Here is a 25242-nt window from a genome sequence, read left to right as displayed (position 1 = left end):
TCGAGATATCATGAGAGAACACGGGTTGGGTAATCATGCATGACTTGTGCAATGCCCGCAGGCGTCCCTCGTGTCGCTTCCACACATACCCGTCACCTTCTACGCAATACTTGAGGCATCTGAATGGAGTGCTCCCCATTCTGGGAAATGCGACGCGTTCGCAAGCGCAATGGACTCTGAGCAGACGACAGCTTCGCCGTTGGCGCGGAGCCCGCATCTTGCGCAGTTCTCTTTTGTATACTATTTGAGTATCACTGTGAACTTGTTGCACAAAACACGCGCAAGGGATGCTGTCGTTGTGAAATCTTAAATTAATTACAAGCTGTGGAGGAATACGGTGTTGGTACATCAACTCATGTTCTCTGAGTGCTCGTTTATACTTCTCCACGCGGCTACACCAGCGTTTACAACTGCATTTAGAAGCAGACAGGAAGAAATTCTTTTTGACACATCGCAAAAATGACATTATCAATATTTTCTGCGAAAATAATTTGAATATAGAGATAGTCGAAACACGCAATTCAAATTCTAACTAACTTATTTTTGTTTTTCGATATTCTTGGGCATTGGGAACTTAACACTGATTCGATGAATGCTTTGTCGTTCGTCCCCTAAAGCACGGGCACATTCTGTCCACCACTCCGCTGTCTCGCTACTTTGGCTAGATTTTCGGTTTCGGTTTCTTTTACGCCGCCGGATGTTGTTTGGTAGCGTTCTGTTTCCGTTCTGGTCACGTGTTGCTGAAACATGGCGGCGTTCACGAGCGACGCTTTGTGTACGCCGTCTGCGTTCTATTTCGGCTATTGTGAAGTGATGATACAGCTGCTGGACACGGAAAACAGCGATCTTTTCAGAATGTCATCCAATACGAAGTGATGAACATTGAGTGATGGAGATGTGCCATGCCCTTGGAACACGATAAATGAACGGCATTGGAAGTCGCGAGGTCTAACATCGTCTGCGCAAAATCGTAAGTACTGCAGCGACAGTACACAACAACGTACCGTTTGCTGTCTTTGTAGATCGTCTCGTAATCCTCATGTCTTTTGTGTACCTCTGTAAGCGATGAGTAAATCGTCTGTCCACACTCTAATTGCTCCAGGTGCTGTACACGACAATGATGTTCCCCATATCCATTGGCTTGCTGTGTGTCGAAGGATACACAAAGCTTGCGGAGGTTTGTGCTGTCTCTTGCCCCATTAACACTTCTCTGTATGTAGTGTTGAGTGTTGTTTTCCTTTCCTTCCTACATATGCTTGACTGAGAATTGAACGGCGTTTACGTTTGTATATTCTGATCCCTTTTTTGTTGTTGACAGTGAATAGCTTCCGTCTTGATGTTAATATGTGCATGTTAACATGTGTTCTATCTCTCTTCTAGGTAGGCATATATCTAGGCATGTTCCTATTCATTTTATTTGTGATCTGGAGGTGCTTGAAGAGGCCATCGGTGTACGAAGTTGTGGCTCGAGATATCTCCAAGGGCCACCGGTGGTGTGCCATGGATATTTTGTCTCACACAAACTATTGCAACATTTGTGAGAACCTAGTAGTGGATGGGCTGTACTGTGACTCGTGTGGGGTATGTGCGGACTACAACTGCATCAGAGCTGCTGACAAGACTATTCGCTGTAAAGTCTTGTCGTCGACAGGAACAAGTTTTAAACACCATTGGGTGAGAGGTAAGTTATGGGATTGCTGACGGCTCAGCTGCTCTGCATGCTGTTCTCCTTTGATTCTGAATGCGAAACATCAACAGGGATATGTGCAAAGCTTTTAGTTGTCACTTCATTGCGCATGGCTCTTTAAAACACAACATCCTGGCATTTCATGCCAAGTAATCTGGGCATGGAATGCTGTTGCTAACTGAAGCGTCTCAGTGTTCTAACAGTATTAGCGAAATATGGGTGGAATGTATAATTAACTATCAAATAGCAAACAGCACAACCTCGTGTAACCTGAAAAAAAAAAGTTTTAATACTATGCTGTTGTTAAAATGAAGATATGAAAGTTCAGCAAAAAGCCATCTAGTTTGTCAAAGGTGGATCATCATGCTAGGGCTATTGTTTAGTAGAAAGTTGCATGCATTCCAGTGTATCATGAAAAGCTATCTACAAAATGTGAGAACATGTCTTGTATGTAGTCTAGCACGTACAGCTTCGGACAAAACGTTCACGGAACACGGTACTGGCGCATTTCGTCATCAGAGTGGCCCCCTGCTAGCTACTAGGAAAAGATCGAATGAGAAACGGATGACAGTCTATTCTGTCTATCTCTCAGTATGTGTGTCCACACCTGCTTGCTCGTAGTGTGTCGCACCAACGGAGAAATGAGACACCTCAGCATACCGTAAACTTTCGTCCCAAGCTCTACATGAGATGGTTGCATCATGCAACATGCCTTTCAACTCATGCAATCATAGTTAGAGCCTAAAGTTTTCTGGAAACATTTTTTTCTAAATTCGGGGGGTAAAAATCGGGTAAATAAATATGTGCACTAAATTCATGCAAATTCCGGTGTCAAAAACTTCCAGTATGCTAAATTCGAGGAGAAATCTGGCTCAGTTACTCAAGCTAAGTGTAGTGGTTTGGTACAAACGGTGATGGAACTGCATTAGCTGCCAAATAAGTAAGTTTGTGCATTCCTACAGAGATCCCAGTGAGGGCAATTTGCCAGGTAAAAATCGGGTTTCACCTTCAGTTCGGGGTGCAAATTCGGGGAAGAATCGGGGTAAAACCCTAAAACTTCGGGCTCTAATCATAGTTAGACCCTGAAGTTTTCGGGTTTTATTTTTTTCCAAATTCGGGGGGTAAAATTCAGGTCACTCACTTGATGTCGAAAATTCATGCAAATTTGAGCGGAAAAATTACCATCAGACTGAATTTGAGGATAAATCGGGCTCTATTGTCGAACAAACGTTTGTTGTACAGCCTATCCAGAGTATCAGACGTTGAGATCAGCCGTGTATTTTGTGAAAAATTAGTATGTCATTGCCGTGAGGTGCCTAGCTTAGGTGCAGTTTTGCGGGTAGAAATCGGGTTTAACCCTAAACCGGTGAACCTCAATTCGGGGAAAAATCGGGTTTAACCCTAAAACTTCAGGGTCTAATCATAGTCCATTACTGGTGGTGTCAACTGTATGAATTTCCTTTTTGCAGGGAACTTGTGCACGTCAAGCCTCTGTACCGTGTGCGACAATCCGTGCGGTGTAGAAGCTTCTCTGTCTGACTCGCGGTGCTGCTGGTGCCAGCGTACTGTGCACGTCTCGTGCCTCGATAAATTGGGAGAGGTCTGCGACATGGGACCTCACAAGATGTTTATCGTTCCCCCTTTCTGCGTTCGGTTACGCTTGGTTGGCTGGAAAGGAAGACGTCACCTCGTTGTGAGAGAAGTCTGCCCACCTCCCTACGAGCCTTGGAGTCCTCTCATTGTTGTTGCCAACAGCAAGAGTGGAAACAACGATGGTGAGGTGATCCTGAGCGCTTTTCGGGGTATCCTTAACCCCGCACAGGTACTTCGGGTCGAGCTCGGGACGGCAATGCTTAGAAAGTTTTGACCTTGATTTCAGTCTGTTTCGCTTTGTAGGTTGTCGACTTGAACCATCTGCCTCCAGAATCTGGCTTGGAGTGGTGCCACCTTATTCCGAATCACTTAGTTCGTATTCTTGTTGCCGGCGGCGATGGGACTATAAACTGGGTGCTCAGTGCCATTGACAAGTTGAAACTTAAGGTGTGACACAGAGCCGCTTGTGACTTTTCCTTCATTTTCACTAGTGATGTCACAAACTCTTTGCGATCCTGAGGTTCGCAGCTGAACCCTCTCCGGTTTGTGAGGTTTGACAAACTTCAGCATTTCTTGTTCAATTCACCAAGGTTCGCAGGCTCGATTTTTGTAATCAAGAGTTAAAATATTGTTACTCATGTAGCTTTTATGATTGGCAAAAGTGAATTTGAAATGGAATGTTATGAATACACAGTTTGTTTGTGCGACATCGTCATTCCGTCGCACCAAGACAGCTCGCTATCCATAACAGGTACTTTCCAGGGTTCTTATCTGATTAGCACAAGCTGAAATAAACTCGCTTTGACTTACTATATAGACGTACAGCGTTTTATCACAGACATAACATCAATATGTTGCAGCTTCTCGACTCATAAAACACTATGTGCTTTCTGATTCGTGAAACAGATGCATGCACATGCGCAATACAGTTTTTCAAACCTCGACAGGTTTGTGGCATCACTAATGCTTTCGCGGAGTGGCAATAGTATCCCCCTAAAACCTGTGTGTATCATCCTCAGCCTCCGCCACCACTCTGTGTTGTGCCACTTGGGACCGGCAATGATTTTGCCCGGGTATTTGGATGGGGAGAGGGTGCTTGTGCATCTGACCTGGACATCAAGGCACTTCTCTCGAGCATACGTACTGCAAAACTCGAACACGTTGATAGGTGAGTATGCGGCGCTTTGTGCTGTGGTGTGGGCTATGCTTTCACAGGAATGTGGCACTGTTTATGCAAATGCACCTGTCTGTCCTTTATGGTGTGGGCCCTAAGTATATGGTCTTTGTTCTGGTGTCGTAGTACACCCAAAACACCTTTCTTTGTCTGCCAGGTGGAAGATCCATGTGACACCACAGAGGCGGCTTGGATTTGTTCCATTGCCAAAGGTACACCCAGGCTGTTGCAAGCGTAGTTTCAACAGTGCATGACACGTGACATTCAAATTGTGCTTAAAGGAATTTTCACTTTACAGCCATTTTTTAAGGTACTGGTATAATGTCAACTACTTGTTAGAGCTGTGCAAACATTCGAAGTTTCAAATTTGACACTATCTGAATGCTACTCGCAACCTATTTTTAGTATTCGAAATGTTCGAATAGTTAAAGCGAGATATCGTCACGGCGATTTTGCAAGTGGGCTTCGCCTCATTACATTGAAGCGTTAGGTGAAGCCCACTTCACTCTACTGCCATCGTTCATTTGGTGTGCAGATCCATTCAGCAAGTCGGCTTCACCTCATTACCCTTGAGCGTTAGGTGAAGCCCGCTTTACACTGTAACGACACTCGTGTCACTAAAGTCCACAAATTTTGTGAGCTCATGGCCAACACTATACTCTCTGCATTGCAGGTTGAAGTGAATGTACTCCCAACTTTGAGAGTTGCAGTTTGTATAAAAAGTATAGGAAATTCACAGTGTAAACATAGCAATGAGGAGATGTAAACATAGCAGGCTGCTGACGTTGTTAGAAAGGGGGGCACTAAAGGACACTCTTTCAACGTGGGATTTGTGCACTTTATGAGCTGCTCGAGGCTGATACACATTGCCAATTGTATGTTGATTAGTTAGAATAATTACGTGCTGGAACACAAGTTCACTGGAACTCAAGTTTGAGTAATTAGCTAGGACAATCAGCTGGAACAATGAAAAGAGGCCATCTTGACATTTAGAGAGTTGAGAATGAAGCCAATTAGATGTGTGAGCACATGAAATGAAGGGTGAATAGCAAAATGTCTTTTTTTTAGGAGCATTTTATGACCAACTACGCTTCTGTTGGCGTGGACGCTTTGGTGACACTAAACTTTCACAGAACAAGAGAATCGTGGCTCTACTTCTGGAAGAACAGGCTTTTCAATAAAGTAAGCGCACGCCCTCGTCACCTTCCTTGGCACCATGAGCTAACGGGTACGGGATACCTCAGTTTTTATACTTTACATATGGAACGAGAGACCTGCTGGAAAAAAAATGCAAGAACATGCACGAAAAAGTAAAGCTGTGGCTGGACGGCGAGCTCGTTAAGTTGCCCGAGCTCGAAGCCATTACCATTCTCAACATTCCTAGCTGGGGTGCAGGTGTTCATCCTTGGCATATGGGCACTGGTGGACAGCTTGCTCAGCCACAGAGGTGGGTATTAGGTGCAGAAAACGTCTACAGTATCCAAAATACATAGAGCCTGAAGTTTTAGGGTTTTACCCGATTCTCCCCCGAATTTGCACCCCGAATTGAAAGTTGCCTCTTTAGGGTGAAACCCGATTTTCACCTGGCAAATTGCCCTCACTGGGATGTCTGTAAGGAACGCATTGATTTACTTGTTTGGCAGAAAAATTCAGTTACATCACCATTTGTACCAAAGCACTACAGTTAGTTGAGTAGCTGAGCCCAATTTCACCCCAAATTTAGCGTACTGGAAGTTTTTTCACCCGAATTCACACAAATTTAGTGCACATGTTTAGTTACCCGATTTTTACCCCCCGAATTTAGAAAAAAATATTTCCATTAAACTTCAGGCTCTAAAAATACAGTTCTCAATTACCGTAATTTCATGCGTATAAGCCGCACCGCAGATAAGCCGCAGGACCGGTGTTTAGGCATGTTTTGAAAATTTTCCGGCAGATGAGCCGTGGGCAATACGACGCGACTAATTTGTGCGACAAACGAGACCGTAGAGAAGGCCATAAACCCTGTGGTCCATATTCCGTGGTCGGCGTGGTGTACAACAAAGTAGGTCAGTTCCAAGTGTTCTACTAAAATCGGATTGTGCCCTTGTTGAGTGTTTTTCGTGGATCGACAGGTCAGTGGCCTTTCAGAAGAAGACACTAATCACTGTGACCACTTTCGTTAAAGCTGCTTGGGGGAAGGCACCAGGAAGGTCACTCTACTCGAATGTAGACACGCCCCTGTTTCGCATTGTTCGTGCACTGGCAGTGTGGTGCTGTTCCGGAGACACTGTCGGCCCTTTCGTTAAAACTGGCGTATGGGGAAAATACCAGGGAAAAATAGTCATCAGATAAGCCGCACCGATGGATAAGCCGCAGAGCGCCCGCGTGAGAAAAAAAAATCGCGCATAAGTCACGGCTAATATTGCGCGTGAAATTACGGTATTAAATTAATTTATCCAGATAAAGTACAGACCCCAGTCTCACTTTCTGCCTCTAGCAGTGTGCATGTACTGGGACAAGAACTAAATGTGAATGAATGTGTGAATATAGCATAGACTGTTACACTGGGGTGCTGTTCTCCAATACGTCATAATTGCATGAATTTCAGTGCGTATTGTGCGACTGGCAGCTAGATCACAAGACACGCATTTTATGTAATTAGAAAAAAAAAGAACTAATGAATCATGCAAATTTATTGTTTGTTAGGCTTTCAGAACAGCTATTGCAACAACACGCATCAGCTTCTGTTCTTGGGAACTGGTTTGGGAATTTTCACTCCGCAATTAGTGTGCTGCTGGCAACACTATGTTTTACAACACACATGTAAATTGTGAAAGCTTTCCGTTTTCAGTCCCTGCCCAGTGCAAACTTGTGTGATGCTCCTTACTGGCACGCAGGTATGACGACGGTCTACTAGAGGTGATAGGCCTTTACTCATCATTCCACGTGGCTCAGCTCCAGATTGGCATGTCAGAACCAATTCGTTTGGGTCAAGCAAAGGAGGTGAAGGTAAGGTATGGCTTTGTAAAGGTTGAAGCACTGATCGAATTTCATATATTCTGACACTGAAACACAAATGACTAAGGCAAGCACCATCTAACAACAACAACACAAGCACATGGTGCCTTCAAATGCCCAGGAATTAATTAATTAAAGTAATTTGCAAAATAAAATGAAGATTTACTTGCACCGAGGACTCCAATGTCCAATGGACCAGGGTCGCCTGCACAATGTTGAGGATATTCCTCATTGGTACCCTGAGCAACTTCGGTTGTGCTTTGGGCATGCGCTACAGTCCTCAGTGCTGTTTGTATGTAGAGCACTACCGAAGTTACTGAGATCTGTATTGAGGACCTTTTCCGAAAACATTTGCGTAAGCGGATCCCGGACTCTCAAAAATGTTTCTTTTTGTGCATGAATGGCCATCACATGAAAAAGATTGTGAGATTTTTGTCCCAAAATATTTTCGGCACTACAGCTCGCCATAAAGCAACACTGATGTAGTGTAACCAGTGACCTCCCATACCAGATACAAGGAAGGTCTACAATAGCTGCAAGTCCTGGTGCAAGCACACTTTGGCATTTGTGTGAATTAAGTTCCATTTAAGCATGTATACTGCTGTGTATGGCATAGCTGAAGGATATGTGTCATTATATATATATATATATATATATATATATTGTTTAAATACGCTTCATTCTAGGTTGAATTGTCTGAGAAACTCCCTGTTCAAGTGGATGGGGAACCATGGGAACAAGCTCCAGCTACACTGCATTTCACGCTGTATGGTCAGATCCCCGTGTACAAGAACAAAGGCGATTAACGTGGAATGGACGCTATAGTGCACGATAGCTGTAACGATAATTGTTATTCGTGTTACTTGTTTGCCTTGACGTTATGTAACAGATGTTTTTAGCATGCACAAAGCAATCTCAATGTCTACATCCTTTGTATACTACATAGTGAGAGTTATTTTTCTGCATTGTGTACAGAACCTTCTTTCTGCTTTTGTTAATGAAGTGTTGGAATGCGTTATTGTGCAACGCAGAAATGCTGGAGATTGCATGTCGGATTTTTAGTCCCGGAACTACAAGATACCTAGGCAAGTGCGCTACTGTGCTGCCCTCTTATGTCTGGGGTACTGCGAGGCGAAAGGGTGACAAATGTATAAGAATACTCCTTGTCAGAGACGAGCAGTACTCTATGAGAAGTAGTCCACGTGATCTTCACAGATGGACTTTTCGTTGGATGACAATTATTTTTCTCGAACTATTTATCATTCACAGAAAAAATTTGTGACATTTGGTTCCACCTATAGTGGTTTTCATGTCTATGTTTTGTGACAACATTGTCCGATGCAGTTTGCTTTTCTGCACTACTTCACTTCATGTGACAAAGATTGAGCTCACGTGTATTATTCACGCTCAGCATAAACCAACTTGCTGAACAAATCGTTTCAAGGCACAGCGATTGAAGACTACTAGTAATGATTGTTTCCAATTTTTTCAAGTTAACATCATTCCTGTTTGGTTTCTACCATATGTGGAAGGCATGAGACCAAAACGAGTTTGACATATTTTGTTTTGTGGATCTGAATTTGGGTTAAGTTTCCAAATCTGTAAAAAATATGCAATGACATCATTTTTGTTGTTTGTACCATTTTCACTAATGGGCATTTCTGTATTCGAGGTCACACTATCACACAGACTACTACTTTTACCCTCATGTGTGTTGGGAGGAAAAATCTATACAGCCAACCTGATATATTTGTACTGTGCTTTCAATAGAGCAAAAATACCTGAGGCATTTACTAGCTCAATATATTTAATACTATATATTTACTGGATATGAGGATGTAACCCTAATCTAAAGGTCATAAAATGAAATTACAGAATATTGCGACACTATGTATTTTTCAGGTTTGCGTAATTGCTGCCAGTCTCTTTTTACACACTGGTTCACCGTGTGTGCAAGCATGTACTCACGCATCTCATTGCTTTTATAACCTACGCAATATATGTGAGCGCAATGCACACAAACACGTGCTCTAAAATACTCTAGTCATTTCCAGTGGTATGTCCACGGGTGATATTTTGTGTTCAGCACATGCACATTTTATCAGCTTGTTTATGGAACAATTTTCTGCCAGCAATAAAGAGATACGTACTTGAAGCTGCGATTCGTTTATCGCAAAGGGAAACGCTCCTGCAAGATAGCTTCTTTCTTCACGGGTTGCTTAGTCTACTATAGTGGAACTATAGTTGCTTGCAACGCATAGCATCAGATGGAACTAGCTGTAGCTTCCACAATGCTCTATAAGCAAAATCGGCAGCTGACTTGAAGGACGTGATATAGCCCCGCCTATTGGTTTGTGTCGGATAACGTCTGCATAATGCGCAATAACTTACATGGCCGTGCATTCATAGAACTCGTGAATAAAGAATAAGGAAGAATAAAATGAACTGTTTCGGGGCTGTTTATGAGACTACGAATTTATATTTTATTATGTATTACAGAATATTATTCTTATATATGGCATATGTTCCTTAGTGTGCCACGATGTCAGCGACACCTGTAGAAGCCGTTTTTTTTATTATTCATTGCTAGCACCGCGAAGCAACTGTGGCTACGAGCGGCGTACAGACGTGGACAGATGGAGAGAGGACAATAGGAAGGAGTGAGGGGATAGGGGGGTCAGTGTGCGTCCTCGGCGGACTTCAAGGGGGAACTGTGCCGACATTCGTCCGGAAAGTCCGCCGGAAAACCTCAGACAGCACAGCCGGTGGTAGGATTCGAACCCACCACCTCCCAGTCTTCAGCACGACCTTGGCCAGCCATGCAGCTTCGGCTACTTTCACTCTGTATAAAATATAATTTAATATATAGCAAGAAGTTGTTATATATGAAAATAAATAGAAAATATAAGAAATAGAATGACAGAAACTGTATAGAATCTGACTATAAAATATCGCAACTAAATACCGTATATTTTGTGTTAAACTGTGTCAGAACAACAATTTCAAAAAACCTGGCACAACTTTAAGAGAGAGAGAAAAAAAGACGGCGTAAGCGAATGGAACCTGGACGTGTGCATCCCTGCAATGCTCCGACGTTCAGCCGCGGAGCCCACTTCGGTTGGTTTGTTTCCGTGTCAGCACAGGGGCGGATCCAGACCGGCGCTTTTTTTTTCTTGCTTTTTTTTTAAGGTGCGGGGGGAGGGGGTTTATTGTCGAAGCGCGTGGGGAAGGGAAAGGAGAAAAACTAACGTGTAACTTAGCGTTTTGGGTGGGGCGGTCGCCCCCCAGGATCCTCCACTGTGTCAGCACCGCGACGCAGCTGTGGCTGTGAACGTTGTACAGGCGCGGCCAGTGGGGGAAGGGGACAGGGAGATTAGTAGTAGACGGTGATATCTTCAACGAGCCAATACCATACCGATTCGGTTGTGTCAATGGTTTCACCTTAAGTGGAGCAAAGGAACAGCACATGAGGGGTTTATTAAGCGTGAAGAATTCCTGGTGGATTATCGATTATCATTCCGGTATTATTGGATCCTTACAGATTGATTCACAATTCTGTTTCGGTTTATCTTTCTTTGTGGTCGCTGCAGCACATGAAGACAAGAAATTGGGCGAGTTGGTACTGATCCGTAGATAGAAAAAATAGATAGATATATAAACTATATTATGCACTCGAGGTGTGGGGAAATCAGGGCAAAAAAGCCAAACGGCTTGACGGGTAAGTTAATGCAAGCCCATAGTAACATTCGCTCATCATTAGAGATCAGGATTTGAGTTTCAATGTAGGACGTTGGTTAATAAAAATAAGACAGTAACATGTGCCAGCCATTCTAGAAAGTCTGGTTTACCTTCCCCCTCTCAGCCAGCTTCGTGGCCACAAAGGAGTCCCAAATAAGTGTCCATATATAGTCAAAATAGTGTCCGGGATGCAGCGGTCGCAGTCAGCAAGGCGGGTTTTATTCTTTTTTTATTTATTTTTTTCGGAACGAAAAATCCTCAGTTTGAGACTATGAAGATCTTACGCAATGACCGTGAAATTGTTCAGGGAGGCTTAATCTGTTTGTAATCCTTGCCCGTCTGCAGACACAGTTATCCTTCATCGGCCGTGCACCGTGGGTATAGAAAAACGAAAGAGAAATGTCCATTCAAAATGAAAGCACGCCCACCCGGATTATATTGTGATTGTTTCCGCATCGCAATCTTGACCTCTCATTCCCCCGACCAACCAACCTTCCAACCTCCCATCATAAAACAACACCCTGCCCGCCAAACTCCTGTCAGATGCCCGAAGTGACGAAGAACGAGTGTCGCGCGAAAGCGAAACCTGCGCCTCACCCGCGGCACGCCTTTCTCCGCGCACGAAGCACGCACCAATGGGATGGCGAGCGCAGAGAGCGAACGAGCGGCGGCCCGTACGAGAGAGCGCGCGCGCCCAGCACACCACACCGTCGGCAGCACGCGTGCAGCCGCAGTGAAGATCCCCGACAACGCGGAGGAGCATGAGAGCAGCGGCCACCTTGCTGCCGCTGCTGCTTCTAGCGGCCGCACGCGCGGCACACGCGGGTACCTCGTTCCTCAACTCTATGTTCGCTGCACAGACGCAGACTGACCCCTGCTACGATGAGATGAACAACCCTCGACGCTGCATCCCGGACTTTGTCAACGCGGCCTTCGGGAAAGAGGTACGCGTCAGTTCGGAATGTGGCAATCCACCGTCACGGTACTGCACCACGGCGACCGACGAAAAGGGAGAGATCGTGAGGAACTGTCAAATTTGCGACGGTTCCAACCCGAAGCGGAGGCACCCCGCTGCGTACCTCACTGATCTCAACAATCCAAACAACGTGACCTGTTGGATGTCGGAACCTTTCACTTCGCCCACGCACAACGTGTCCCTCTTGCTTAGCCTGGGAAAGAAGTACGAGTTGACGTACATCAGTCTTCAGTTCTGCGGCGCGAAGCCCGACTCCCTGGCAGTGTTCAAAAGCAGCGACTACGGTCGTTCCTGGCAACCCTTCCAGTTCTACTCTTCGCAGTGCAGGAAAATGTACGGCAGGCAGAACAGGGCCCTCATCACGAAAGCCAACGAACAGGAACCGCTCTGCACGGACCCTCAGTCGGCGTCGGAGCCACTGTCGGGTGCCAGAATAGCGTTCAGTACGTTAGAGGGTAGGCCCTCGGCGTACGAGTTCGACAGCAGTCCAGTACTCCAGGAGTGGGTGACGGTGACGGATGTGAAGGTGATCTTCCACAGGCTCACCAGCTGGGCTCCGGAACCGGACAACGACACGGTGCTTCCACGGGAGGCGTCTTCGTACTACGCCGTGTCGGACTTCGCCGTGGGCGGCCGCTGCAAGTGCAACGGGCACGCCTCTCGGTGCGTGCAGAACAGGGATGGACAGCTGGCGTGCGACTGCAAACATAACACCGCTGGCAGGGACTGCGAGAAGTGCAAGCCTTTCCATTTCGACAGACCTTGGGGGAGGGCAACTGCACACGAAGCGCATCAATGTGTCCGTGAGTACCACCATCCTTTTTGACTTCTCACTGTCGAGTCTTTCATTTTGTATTGGTGTACGGTGTGCGTTGTATCAACAACGTTCTGGTACTCTCAAGACCTGAGTATGGCAGTGTGTGAACAGAAATAATTTTGTCCGCGGCGATTATCTTCCTGGTCGTCGCTTTGGTATTTTCGATGTTGTTGATCTACGCTGTCCATGATCCGCACGTTTTATCCACATGTTCGTAGCGCTGTATCTATATTCAGAGCGTTACTATAGAAAATAATACGCGTATAAATCAGTGCTCTTGGCAAAAGCGATAACAACCGACCGGTATGACGCTGCTGACGACGATTTTAGTCTTAATGGCACAAAACCAGCCGAACCATAGTGAGGTGTGACAAAACTAGTTAAATTGTGTTACGCGCACACACATAATGGTGGACTCATCGTCCAAACAGGGAGCAAAGTTACCGGATTAACACATTCTAGAGCTGCACAGTTTGCTGGCGTGACTTCATTTTCGACGATGCACGGGGCTTTGTAATACAGGAGAACCACAGTGTATGAGCCATCACGAAGCCGGGGAGAAGCACCCTGCGACAGTCCCCCCCACCTCCCTATGACCGAGCGAATTCACCTGCCTTGTTGCCTCCCCCGTATTTCCCCTAACCCCCTTTTGTGAAGCCCCCCTCCTCACTCGCACGCACGCACGCAGGGACTGCTGGACATACCAGGGCACCACCCACCGCCTTTAATGATAGTGTCGCGGTTGCCTAGGAACACAAGGGGGCCTCTGTTTATGTGTCTTTTCAGGAACATGCAAGGAGTGTACGTTCGTTATTAAACGAGCTGGGAGGTGCCGCAGGAGGCAAGGGAGCGTTTCTTAAACGTACTTGTTATTTGGCTATCACCTTAGAGGTGTTCTTGTAGACGCTCTTTTATACGGAGGTGTGACGACTTCTCACTGTTGGGTTTCTCTAGAGCAATAGATATCATATCTGCTGATGCAATCTCTAATGTGATTTACAGCTTTTTTTTTAGTTGTCCTCGACGCTCTTTCCACAATATAGCGAAAAAAACTTGACGCGATGCATGTGAAACTCTACTGGTGTGAAACATAAGTTTATTCTTTTTTTTTTTTCTGACTTTTGTTTACACACCTCGACCTCTTAGTTCCATTTCTTATTTCAGTTTTTAGACAAAAGGTTCGATATATCTGCATCAAAGCAAAGCAAATAAGTACTAAAGCACAATGAAGTACTTTGCAGAAAAAAAAGAAAAGAAAAAAGAAACAAGCGAAACCCACAGGAACGTAATAACTGTGTAATTTCGAATGTCTTCCGTCTCGTCGTATTGCCGCACGTCAAAACAAGAGTTCAAAACAAGTTACCGTATGTTCATGAAGAACAATAGCGAACTAACATATTGATGTGTGAGCAAGCTGCACATCTTGCTCAGATCATTATGCGATATCCCTGAACGAAGTGCAACCACTTCAAACCACTCAAGAGATTTCAACAGCGAGGACTGATGTGGTGGAAGGTCAGAGGAATCTAGGGTTTAAATGGCTAAAATGGAGCGAATGGAAATGCTCCAGAAGTGCTATTTTCTTTTTTCCTCGCCAGTAACTGAAGCAAATAAACACGACAAACGCTTTCTCTCGGGCTATAAACGCCTAAATTTCTCTCTGTTCGATCCAATTTTTAATGGTTCTCCCGAGCTCTTTCTGCGTTAATTAGCAGACACTTTTTTTTTCTTTCTTCTGTTCTTCCTATGCTATCGTGATGTACGGCAACGGTGATTTCTTGGAACTCAATAAGAGCTGCTTCGTCGTCTCCTTCCACGCAGTAAATGGTAATCTTGAGGAAGAGTAAAGACAAAAGGTCAAAGTTCGCCGATGTATCTCCGTGTGCGTTGGAGCTTCCGTGGGGTCCACATGGGGCCCACGCCGCACTCCCGCTGTATTTAGCCTCGTTTATGTAATTACCGCATTTATGTCCCCGAACACGAAAGTATGTCTGTGGGTCTGTGACAATCGGTTTGACCTTGATAGGTCGTCTTGAAAAAAAGAAGAGGAGCAAGAAAAACGTGAAAGAGGGAGAGAGAGAGAGAGAGAGATCAAGAACGAAGATGACTCGGTTATCATATTGTCATTACTGCCATTGTGGGGGACATACTTATGAATGTAGAGAAAGAGCGCGTTGGGTTAAACCGTTACATGGTTGACGAACGCGGAGAAGACACCCAGAGGGTACAAAGCCATCCATGGGACATCCCGCAGATATCGTGTTGGGAGACGGGGATGTCCATGGGACGTGATGGTTTTAGAATACGTTCGTTTATTATTATTTTTTTATTGCGTGTTAGCGCCGCGAAGCAACTGTGGCTATGATCGGCGTACACACGTGGACAGACGGAGAGAGGACAGCAGGAAGGAGTGGGGGACAGGGGGGGGGTTAGTATGCGTCCTGGGCAGACTTCAGGGGGAACTGTGCCGACATTAGTCTGGAAAGCCTTCGGGAAAATCCAGGGAAAACCTCAGACAGCACGGCCGGAGGTAGGATTCGAACCCACCACCTCCCAGTCTTCAGCACGACCTCGGTTACCACCAACGAACGGACGCCTTAGCCCACTCGGCCATGCCGCTGGTGCCGTTCGTCTATACAGGATATCCTGAGGACATACAGGGGGCCGCATTTCTTGAATTTTGTGGATATCCTCTAACAATCCTTACCGATAACCCGTGGATGTGTATGGGACCTTGTGTGGAACACCTATATGGCACATCAATGATCGCTTGGTTTATGTGATTTTCGAAATAAATTCTCAATTTTCAACGGTTTCGGTTGAATAAATGCAGCACATTTAAAAATTCATACAGTTATCAAAATTTGGAAGTTTTAATTGTTTGTTTCTCATATTTTCCATATACGGACAAAGACGCGGCGTTTCAGCGCTTTACAAAAGCAAAAAAAAAAAAAAAAGAATATATGAAAGCTCCCAGGATCACCAAGTCCAAAAACCTCACTTCGAAGGGTACCAGTGGTACTTCCTTCGAAAGAGAACAGATACTGTATATTGCTTGTTCTCAAGTCTTCCGCAAATTAGAGAGTCTTGCTCGCCTCTGAGCCGAAATGAAGGTGACGCGTCTAAGTTTAATTGGACTACGTGCATGAAGGCTGTGTCTGTGTTGTCCGCCCGTGTACGTATTCCCCGCGGTCCTTAATCATGTATACATAGCTTGTATGTATTTGTCCTTTCTGTGTTGTTCCAGCCTCAGAACATCAGTTCTCTCATGTATACATAGTTTGGGTCATTGCCGGATGCTCAACTCTCTAACGTCTCCCTGGTTTTCGCTTCTATGAGCATTTCGTAGCCAAGAAAACGCGACTTATTCTCACCATTTATGAAACCCAGCAGAACCTCGACACGCTGTGCGTATATAAGCTGGACATTACCCAGAGATAACTCGTACCCTACTTCACTGCAAATGACTCGATGATGTGATTCTTATGGGCTTCCGATTCTTAGTTCAATTCAAGTGTGAAACAACGAAACCGACTTACCAGAGAATGGTTCCTGCACACCTACCTAAAAAGCTGTACATGGTTCGTGCTTCCCCAGGGAACACCTAAGGTCGTTTATTTTCATTTGTAACCTTTCCAACGACTCGAAGGACATCAATCTTTCTCGAATTCGGTTTAAAGGGTGACCTTGTCATTCTCTTCAAGTTGGGTCTTTGATTTCTACGAATCGGGAGCAATGGCCTATCTTTGGTAGCAGCAAACGCGAAGTGCTATTCCGCTTTGCGATGGGGGACCACACTGTTGTCACGGCAAAATGAGGTGTATCTTATTCGACGGCGTACCTTATCCTCAATCGACGGTCGTCCCTTCCTGCTCTGGCACACAGTGAGTGTCCAGTCTGGGTCTTTCGTCGAGATTTCAGTGCACGTTAGAGGTGGGTAGAACCAGTTCACTGACCACTACGACTACGGTACCGCCAAACCATAAACGCCCACGATGAGTGCGAGTAGACGCTGCATAGCCCGCATAGAAATTCTTTGTGCGGTCGTGCTTTTTCTTTTTTTTAGGATATCCCGTCAGGTTTAACATTCGCAACAATACCCCAACAACGCCGGATATCCTCTGGATGTACGAATAATGTCCTGAAGAATTCGTACGTCCGATGGATATCCCCAGAATATCCATCGGACGTACGAATCCGTTAGGACATTATTCGTACATCCAGAGGATATCCGGTGTTGTTGGGGTACGTCAATGTCGTTCGAAAATTGGTTAAAAAAGGCGCTTACCTCTCGCAATAAAACCCGATGCAACTTGATTTGCAGCACTCTCATCCAGCTGGTACGCTGTATGCACGGCTGTATGTAACACATTTGTTCGGGTACCTACGTAGAAAAACAAACACAGGTGACTACAACAACAACCACTACTACTACTACTACATGAATGACGGTGAGAGGGAACTACAAAATTAGTTGGCACCATATAAAGTCTCGAACATCATACTCCCCCGACGGACAGATAAGCTCGAAACCCTGTGCATGCGTACTAACCACCAAACTGCGAAAGAGAGAGAGAGATAGAGATAGAAGTACATGATGACGATGATATGGGGATGACTGCGGATCGCAGCTGCAGGTGTATCCGATTCGACAAAAGAGTAACTACAGACACTGCATCCACGACAAAATCGCTATACCTGGAACATGAACGCACCAAAGACCTACAGATACTTCCACTTAAAAATTATCAACGGCACATTTCGCACGGCCATGCCTCCTTTTACACATTCCCCCTTTTAATGGCATTTATTGCCATTCACACTGCGGCGCGGGGAACCAGTTACACCCCGCAGGCTAAAGACGCGATACGTCAAAAAGCGTCTTATGAACGGAGGGCGCTATCTTGGTTATTATGGTAACAGCATTTACGTACTGGATGCAAAGAGCGAGCTCGTAATTTACTTCACGAGACACATATCTACAACAGTTCAGGTCTTGTCTTTCTTTTTATACATGCGTCGCTTTTCTTGTTCCCTTCGCGATATTCTTTTGTGTTCCGGGGGGTCGTTTCGCTTCTGCTTGGTTCGCTGGGAACAGCTGATGCTGTTCTTATCGTACACGAAGTATCGTATACGTCTTGGGGGTACAGGAAGATACAGCGAGCATAAACGCGTCAAAGTGTGCCTATATATGTGTTGTAGCAGCGTGATGCGAACGACTTCTTTCGTAACTTCGTTCGATTAAATAAGTCAGTCGTGCAAGAGTTGCGAGGACTTTTATTATTTGTTGATTTCGACATTTCTCTCCGTGCGTCCAACGCGCATGCGCAGCGCAGTACTATTAAAGTGACGCAGTGCTAAGCGTTAAACGCGTGACTTGCAGATCACTCTTTTACTTTGGCCGTAATTTACAGCGATCGTTTTTGCCTCTTTATGGGCGTTGTGATTGGGCGCGACTTCGTCGGCACTTGACCGGTCTTTCTCGATGCGAGAGATGTACGTTTCATGTTTACGATTAAAAACTTTATGACCCGCGCATTACGGTGTGATTTATGAGCACGGTTATGTGCATTGCCTCTTTTGAAAACAGCTTGTACAGGTTCATCGCGAGAACTATATTCGCTCTCCCGCGGAACGTTTTGTGCGCAACTTTCGCGAAAGTCGCGGGTGAATGTATGCCTTCGGCGACGAATTTAATGGGGAATCACTGATACGTGTGCTGCTATGTTGTCACGTATACTGTTGTAGTGTGCTAGATGTATTATTGTAGATGGTTAAGTATTATCAACGTGGGATGACCGTATCTAAATAGTGTGTTAAATAGCGTATACATAGCATGTAAATGTGCGTACGGTCCAATATGCGTCAGATACGTTTTGCTTGCATTCCGTGTTAGAAACATAAGGAATGCTTATGTAATGCGTCACACGCGAGTACAACATCAAAATAGATATATGTCATACAGTATGCGTTTTGCATTTACAAGAACCAGGCTTTTGATCGCAGCAACACTCTAAAAACAGAACTTCACCGCATAGCACGCTGTGCGCCAACCACAGCCGCGAATGATATGGTTATCACTTCTGATTCGAAGAGAGAGGTCGGCGTACGCCTTTTTGTGGCAATTTGGATATATGAAAATTGTCACAAAAAGGCGTACGGCCCCCTCTCTCTTCGAATCAGAAGCGATAACCCTATCATCCTTGGCAGTGGTTGGAGCACAGTGTGCTATGCGGTGAAGTTCTGTTTTTAGAGTGAAATTTCCCAGAACACTCCTCCACACACCTAACCCCCTCCCCCCCATAGGGCACTTCCAAAAACAAAACACACAAAAAATGTCTAGAAACCAGCAGATACCGGTCCAGCACCTCTATAGTCCAGCAGATAACAGTGGCAATCCCCCTAGAGAATTCCGACACCCCTTTTTGCCGATTTACACCGGAGCGGCGAGGTGCAACGCAGCACCAAGCATTCCAATGGCTGCCCCCGTCTCCCACGGCGCAGCACAAGTAGCGAGCACTCGACCCGCAGTAGTCAACTGTGTGTGAACAGTGACTTCCTTTTCTTTCATAATATACGCTTCGCGTTGTTCGTTCAACAGCAATAACAACTTCGAAGTATCTCTCTCTGTGTGTGCAACCCCACTTCTCGGAGCTGGCGGTGGATGAAATCATCCCCCTTCCCAGCTCCCACACACAGGCGCCGTTTGCTGTTTGAATTAATTCACACGCCGACCACCACCACTATATAGATGCGCTTCCAGTACGTGTGCCACCCGCGCGAAGCCATTAATAATGGCGCGAAGATTAAGACGTGTCAGACGGCCAAGGAGTCAGAAAGGAGCACCCGGACTTGAGAAAAGAAAACTTTAGTATAGGCGACCGGCCATGGTGCCAGCTATATTCAACAGTTCACTTGGAGTATGCATCTGCCGGAGCGCTCCGGTGTTACCTGGGTGGTCTAGCGGAACCGGGAATTTTCTTCTAAATACGCGTTCGCTGTTAGTAGATTTTGGTTTTTGTATTTTGAACGTTTTGAGGAGGATTTTAGGAGCGAAAAACGTTCAATTAGCCGTCAAAGAAGCTCAAGGTGTCTAAGACAGGCTTTTCGACTTGATAAGCCCCCTCTTATTTGGAGGAAGGCCTACATAACTCCGTCTCCTACGTTTGATCGGACCTCCTATATTGTCTGACGTCATTTATGGCAGAAATTAATTGGCCATTTGGCCTCATTAGCCGCGTTTCGTTACTGCGACTTTTAGAATGATATAGCTTGATTCTAAAAGCATCTATGTACATGAATCACTCCGCGCCACCTCTAGTCTCACCTCTGTGGAGACAGGACGTGTACGGACATAAGTCTCTCGTATCTGAAGCATCAGACACCAGCATGACGTGTTCATTGTGAATCCTATACTTATGCCATTGACCTTCGTCATTCTTCGAAATCTTTAACACATTATTTCGCGTTGGTTTTCTTTGCAATTTTTGCTCTTTCGTGCAAAGAGGCAGGGATTTTCCAGAAACACTTTGGAAGGGAGCCAAGAACTTCTCAAAAGTGGCAACTCTCGAAACCGAAGACAATAACTTGTTTCTGCTAGTTTTTCAGTATATAGCACCAGAAGCGCATATAAATGAGACCCCCCCCCCTTCTTTTCCAGCATCCCCTTTTGTCTCCGCCCCATGCACTTACGCATTACAAACTCAGTGATGCGTCTGAATATTACGGAAGGAAACAGGCGAACCGTCGCACTTTTTTGGTCATCGTTTTTTGTTCTCCGAAGCCATGCGCTTCGAGGAAAACGTGTACAGGGACACCGTTTCCTCTGTGATGGCACTTAACGGAACAGAGCATTAAGAAAACGAAAATAGTATTGCCGACAGAGTACATATATATCTATGGCGGTATAAATTGAATGTCATCGCATTAATTGAATTGAGGAAGCGCGGCAGTGCGAAGCGCGACCTGTCATTGGTCAAACGGTCTCCAGCTACGATTGGGTAAACCGTTTGAGGAAACCAATGACAGGCCGCTTCTTGAGGAGGAGAGAAGAGGGAAAGAGTAAATTGCGGTTTCGACAAATCACGAACGACGAATCTGATGAATGCCGTTGCTTTTATATTGCTGTCAACGTAACGGCATATTTCATTCCGCGAGAAAAAAATTTCCCGCTTCAGTGCTCCCTTTAAATGGGGGGGGGGGGATATATTTATTAGACGAAAGGAAAAAAAAAAAAAACGGGAAAGGTCAGCCAAACGGGACGTCGGGTTGCTATTCCGCAACAAAAAGAATATTAATGAAGATGAAGAAAGAAGAATGGAATAAATAAAAAAGAAAAGAAGAAGAATGAAGATGAAGCCTTTTAATGCTCTGTAATGGAACAGCGTTGTTGCGCAAAGGCCTGCTCAGCTTTCAGCGTTACCTCGTTGAACTCCTTCCCGCCCGGCGACTACAACGGTGCGGTGGTATAGTAACAGTCAACAGACTTGCCGCCTGACACTGTTCACTCAACGCGCAACCCCTCGAGTCTCCATTTGCTGGTTGCTATCTGTTGGCAAAGCCGTGGGTAAACGGATCAAAGGACCGGCTTCCGGCTATTACGCCGATGTTGCCCGTAATCCTTCAAGGCTCTGTTCTCGAGCAACCCTCTACATCCACGTCTACGTCCAAAGCACGTTGCTGGGTGAGCGGCCTCCCTTCAACTTAGTTACTTAGAAGCCTCTGCGAGCTGAAAGTATTGGGTGCTGTTGGTGTATATAGGGGAATAGTTGACCGGTAACTTCTGGCTGGTAGGAAATTCTAAATGAACAAATGTCAGTTCATACCAGCTATAACAACAACAACAACAATAAATGAAGGAGAAGTGATGATGACATGGGATGTTTCCCCGTGGTAGCCACAGGACCCTATACCTCACTTCAAAGCGGTTAATATGAGAGGATGAATTATTATGAACGCGAAGCGACGACAGGTCGAACTAATTATAAGTTAATGCAGATGATCTGATATTTGTGGTGGTTCGGTTAGAACCGGTTACACCTACACTCTTAAAATGAACTTCACCGCGTAGCACGCTCCTAACCACCCATCATCGCGAATGATATCGCTATCTTCCCTTATTTGTTGAAAACGGGAGGCGTACGCCATTTTCGTGGCACTTATGCTGTTCATAACTGTCACACACACACACACACACACACACACACACACACACACACACACACACACACACACACACACACACACACACACACACACACACACACACACACACACACACACACACACACACACACACACAAAGGCGTACGCCTATTTCATTTCTAAGAGTGTTCATTTCTAAGAGTGTATATGGTTGTGACTTAATGTAAATATTTTGTGACTCTCATGCATTAGTGCAACGACATTATCTGCTCATGCGGCGACTGTTGGGTTTGTGTGTCATTTTATCTGGGGATATTTCAAAACGCATTTATATCAGCGAACCAGGACGTCGTGCGGATATCTCCGCGGATCCTCGGATATAACCGCATCCCCGCACGCCTCTAGAAATGTTCTTCTAGAATCGGCGAACCTGTGTCCCCGGCGAACAGGGAGCCACTGGATAACTAACTTTCGTCCCACCAGTGACCTACCTGCTTCTGGAGCACAACAGTTGTGGAGTAGACGAGGGTGATGAACACCAGACATTTCCCTCCCAACCCTCCATAAATTATTCACGAGCTTCGTCCAACAGGGGTGCAGTTATTGACCACCTTGACTGACGTCCCGCGCCATATGCCAGTTTAGCTCATCGCCCGACTGCAGACAGTCTTCTGTCTGGCCAACTTTCACGTGTTTCCAATTCTTAATCGGGACTCGATGACCAAGTACCCTATAAAGTGCGCACGTTCGGAGACACGTGATCCTGAAAAATTCAATTAAAAATTTCATAAACGTCCGGGTTCCTAAGAAGATGTGGTTCAGCTTGCCGACTGGACCCATTGACACTTTCGTTACGCATGCAGTTCTTTTTCGACCCCCGTAAAATTCGTCTTTGACGCAGAGCGTCGAAAGCAAACTTTTTTCGGTTTCTTTCGGTTTGGGGTTCGGCCATAAAAGTTCGGTTCAGCCTCGGAGTTCACATATATCGGTTCGATTAACCGGTTCAGAGGCTGTAAACCGGTTCGGAACCGGTTCGAGGTTCCAACCGGTATCCCGAACCGGTAACAGAAGTTTTTATATCGGTTGGGTTCCGGTTCAGCTCCAATATGGCGCTAGTAATTACGGTTCAGTTCAGGTTCAGCTCCAGCTAAAAATTCCGGTTTTCGGTTCCGGTCCGGTTCGGTTTGGCGCTCTGCTTTGACAGCATCATAGCCTTAAAGGCGTTTTTCTTTCTTTTTTTTTTTTTTTTTTACATGATGTGAAAGTTGGAGCATGCAAGTGAAATTAATATCAGTTCGGGATCATATCTAAGAAAATGTGGTATACGGTCAAGAAATTAATCGACAGTTTGATATCCGCACACTTGACGGTACCAATACCGGCTCGGTACAGTCCGACTACCGGATTGACAGCCGGATTGAACAACCGTATTCACAGCAATAATACCGGACTATTACTATTGTCAAAACGATGTGGAGAGTGATGCTCCTCTCCGCATAGTTTTCATTCATGCGACGATTGGTCTACAACTACTATATGGCTATACAACGATGGACGGAGTGAATATAATGCGAAGACGACGGTATCCGAGACAGGGACGAGACACAAACGCACAGAAAATTTCTCAAACAGAGCAAGATTTAATAGCGCCCTTCTACTCGTATCAATTATATACAACACTCGTGTATGTGCCCCTCATGCATGAGCATATTATGAGGCACTCACGCTATGACAACCCTTTGCCGACGTCTTATCTCGAGCATTTAAAGCCAGCGCGTGTGTATCACCTGTTCAGTCACAGAGAACAGCGCGAACCACCAAAAGCGCCACCAAACAAAGATGGATGGGTGCCAACACCAAACAAAGGATCGGCTGTTCAGGCTGCACTTGCCTCTGCCAACGCGTCGCTTTTGCTAAGTATAAGGCACGGCGGAGGAGACTATTTACTATCGCGTACCAACTATGGCTATACCCGCCCTCTGACGTTTGGACAAAATCAGGACAAATTGCCGTCGTTTCCCTCCACGTATACACATTGGAGCGGGGCCTTATCCGACTCCGTGGGTATTGTCCTACCTTTTGCGCTGCGCGCGCTATTAATTTGCGCTTGACGAGCAGAGTAACTGCGATTTCTACCAACCGTATCCGAACATTAGAACAGCAATCGTATAAAAGCCGAGCGTCATTTTAGTTGCGCGACGCAATGCAGTAACCAACGTAAATTTTAATTGGGTGCTATCGTTATAACAGCTAACGCTGACGCATTGTTTGTGGCCGATTGTTCAGGTAGAGTCGCGTTGTTGACGATTGATAGTGCCAATACTCCTAATAAACCGAGTGAACACAAAGTGTGAACCGGACGGTTCACTAGACGATGTGCTTGCAACGGACAGGTCGTCATTATGTTCTTTTACCATATCGTGTAATCTGTAGGTGGACTAAAAAATGATCGTTATATAAGGCTTTCTAATATTACGATTTCATCACACAGGGCTGAGCGTGTTTACCGTGTGTGATCATGGCATTCTGCAGTACAGCAAGTTCATGGAAAATGGGTCAGCACTGGCACAACAACGTGTCATAAGCAGAACAGAACGAGAGTTATTCGACGCACTGATGTTCACAAATAAACAACAACAACAACAACAACAACAAATGTACCGTGACTATGACATGGGGTGACAACAACTGACAAATATAAACACACTACAAATAATTAACAATAACATCGATAAGTATGAGAAAACGTTTTCAAGGCGTGCTATAGTTTCATGAAAACACTTATTGAATATAAGTATATGGGATAGGGGAGGGAGGATGACACCAGATAGGCAAATGAGCCAAGGCGAGCTCCATTTATAGTTACAAACGCAACAGACAGAGCTTCCAAGTGTCTGTACTTCCTGGCTATGAGCTATACCGTACATGCATGAATCCTTGAAGCAAGGATTCCTAACCACGCTGATAGAACTGTAATGTTCACTTGCTGCACGTCCGGTCTCGACGTCTTCCAATCGATATTTATAAGAAAACATTGAGCTAAAACGCGACTGCTGCGCGGTATGGATCCTATATACGATTTAACTTTCAGCAATACAGCAGCATCGTCGTAA

At 45.4% G+C, this 25242-nt stretch overlaps 2 protein-coding genes and 1 long non-coding RNA gene across 5 annotated transcripts in view; 2 read left to right on the top strand and 1 right to left on the bottom strand.

Moving 5' to 3' along the window:
* The first annotated feature begins 727 nt into the window (after positions 1–727).
* LOC135367014 (diacylglycerol kinase epsilon-like) lies at positions 728–9609 on the top strand. 3 transcript variants are annotated; one of them, XM_064600060.1, is made up of 11 exons: positions 729–970; positions 1103–1177; positions 1381–1681; positions 3157–3509; positions 3584–3727; positions 4300–4448; positions 4612–4666; positions 5523–5636; positions 5699–5901; positions 7334–7445; positions 8141–9609. In XM_064600060.1, exons 2-11 carry the CDS (start codon positions 1118–1120, stop codon positions 8258–8260), a joined length of 1611 nt encoding a protein of 536 aa, XP_064456130.1. In that variant the 5' UTR covers positions 729–970; positions 1103–1117; the 3' UTR covers positions 8261–9609. The 3 variants fall into 3 exon arrangements, with proteins under 3 accessions (XP_064456132.1, XP_064456130.1, XP_064456131.1); XM_064600062.1 differs by lacking the exons at positions 7334–7445; positions 8141–9609 and adding an exon at positions 6391–7325 and having other exon boundaries at positions 728–970; XM_064600061.1 differs by lacking the exon at positions 1103–1177.
* Positions 9610–11865: 2256 nt separating this feature from the next.
* Positions 11866–25242, top strand: part of LOC135367015 (netrin-1-like) — a 78258-nt gene continuing 64881 nt past the window's right edge. The window contains exon 1 of the mRNA XM_064600063.1: positions 11866–12971. Coding sequence (XP_064456133.1) covers positions 11954–12971 — 1018 coding nt within the window. The 5' untranslated portion in view covers positions 11866–11953. The remainder of the gene's footprint in view (positions 12972–25242) is intronic.
* LOC135367020 (uncharacterized) overlaps positions 14628–25242 on the bottom strand; it is a 70550-nt gene continuing 59935 nt past the window's right edge. The window contains exons 2-3 of the long non-coding RNA XR_010414338.1: positions 17274–17369; positions 14628–14817 (exon numbers count right to left, since the gene is read on the bottom strand). This is a non-coding gene — a long non-coding RNA (uncharacterized LOC135367020). The remainder of the gene's footprint in view (positions 14818–17273; positions 17370–25242) is intronic.

The sequence above is a fragment of the Ornithodoros turicata genome, chromosome 8 (assembly GCF_037126465.1).
Source record: "Ornithodoros turicata isolate Travis chromosome 8, ASM3712646v1, whole genome shotgun sequence".
In the NCBI taxonomy this organism is placed as follows: domain Eukaryota; kingdom Metazoa; phylum Arthropoda; class Arachnida; order Ixodida; family Argasidae; genus Ornithodoros; species Ornithodoros turicata.
The sequence above is the reverse complement of the archived record's forward strand: the minus strand, read 5'-3'. Positions and strand labels throughout refer to the sequence as shown.